Here is a 915-nt window from a genome sequence, read left to right on the forward strand (position 1 = left end):
TTTGTAGATCTTATCCAATAAACCTTTTTACAATCAAAACATTTCAATGGGAAAACTCAAACACCTACTTGGAGTTTTTGGGTTTTGAAAATTTAAAGAATGAAAATGAAGTGAGAACAATGTAAAATCATGGTGTCATGATATGGTCTCTAGAGACAGATATAGAGATATAGAAGAGATTAGGCAGAGAAGATGTTTGCCAGTATGCGTAATTTATTCCATACTATTTTTTATTCTCTTTATTACAAGCATATTATTATGTTAGTAAACGTGCATCAATTAATCTCTAGTGTCCACCGAATCCATACGAGTTGGTGTGGTTGGCCGCCGCCAATGTTGCTCCTGCGAAATTAATGGGGTACACCGGCGTTTTGTTGGGGTAGAAGAGCCCAAAGTGCCTTTCTGTCTCAGCCCCGGGCTTCTGGTTCTCGTTGAACATGGCAAACACGTATGCCTCCATGGGTCCAGGCTTCTTGGGCGTGCCGTGTGCCACGTGGTTGATGAGGCCCTGGTTGTACGCCCGCGCGTTCTCCGGCGTCGCAGCGAGGCCGCCGGCGGACGGCCACCCGCTCTCTGACACCACCACCCTCACGCCCGGCGCCCCGGCCTTCTCCAGCGCGAAGTACATGGCGTCGACCATGGCGTTGAAGAGGTTGGTGTAGACGAGCCCGGTGCCGGCGTCCCTCACGGGTGTCGCGCCCGGCTGGAACGTCGCGTAGTCGAGCTTGATGTCCCTCGGGTTGCTGCTGTAGGCAAAGTACGGGTACACGTTGGCGAGCAGCGGCGCGCTGGTGCTGGCCAGGTGCCGGGCGATGTCGACCATGTAGGGCTGAGCGAACACGGCGGCGGAGGGCGGGAAGGAGTTGGTGAGCACGTTGAACCTCACCGCGGTGGACACCGTGATGCCGCCCAGGC

General features: G+C 53.7%; 1 protein-coding gene across 1 annotated transcript; it reads right to left on the minus strand.

The window, feature by feature from the left end:
• Window positions 1-201: 201 nt before the first annotated feature.
• LOC125529761 (glucan endo-1,3-beta-glucosidase GIV) lies at window positions 202-910 on the minus strand (the record flags this gene model as incomplete). Its single annotated transcript, XM_048694179.1, has 1 exon — window positions 202-910. A coding segment is annotated over one exon (624 nt), but the record flags the coding sequence as incomplete, so codon positions are not given.
• Window positions 911-915: the final 5 nt, after the last annotated feature.

This window comes from Triticum urartu, unplaced genomic scaffold (assembly GCF_003073215.2).
Source record: "Triticum urartu cultivar G1812 unplaced genomic scaffold, Tu2.1 TuUngrouped_contig_5821, whole genome shotgun sequence".
Classification (NCBI taxonomy): Eukaryota; Viridiplantae; Streptophyta; class Magnoliopsida; order Poales; family Poaceae; genus Triticum; species Triticum urartu.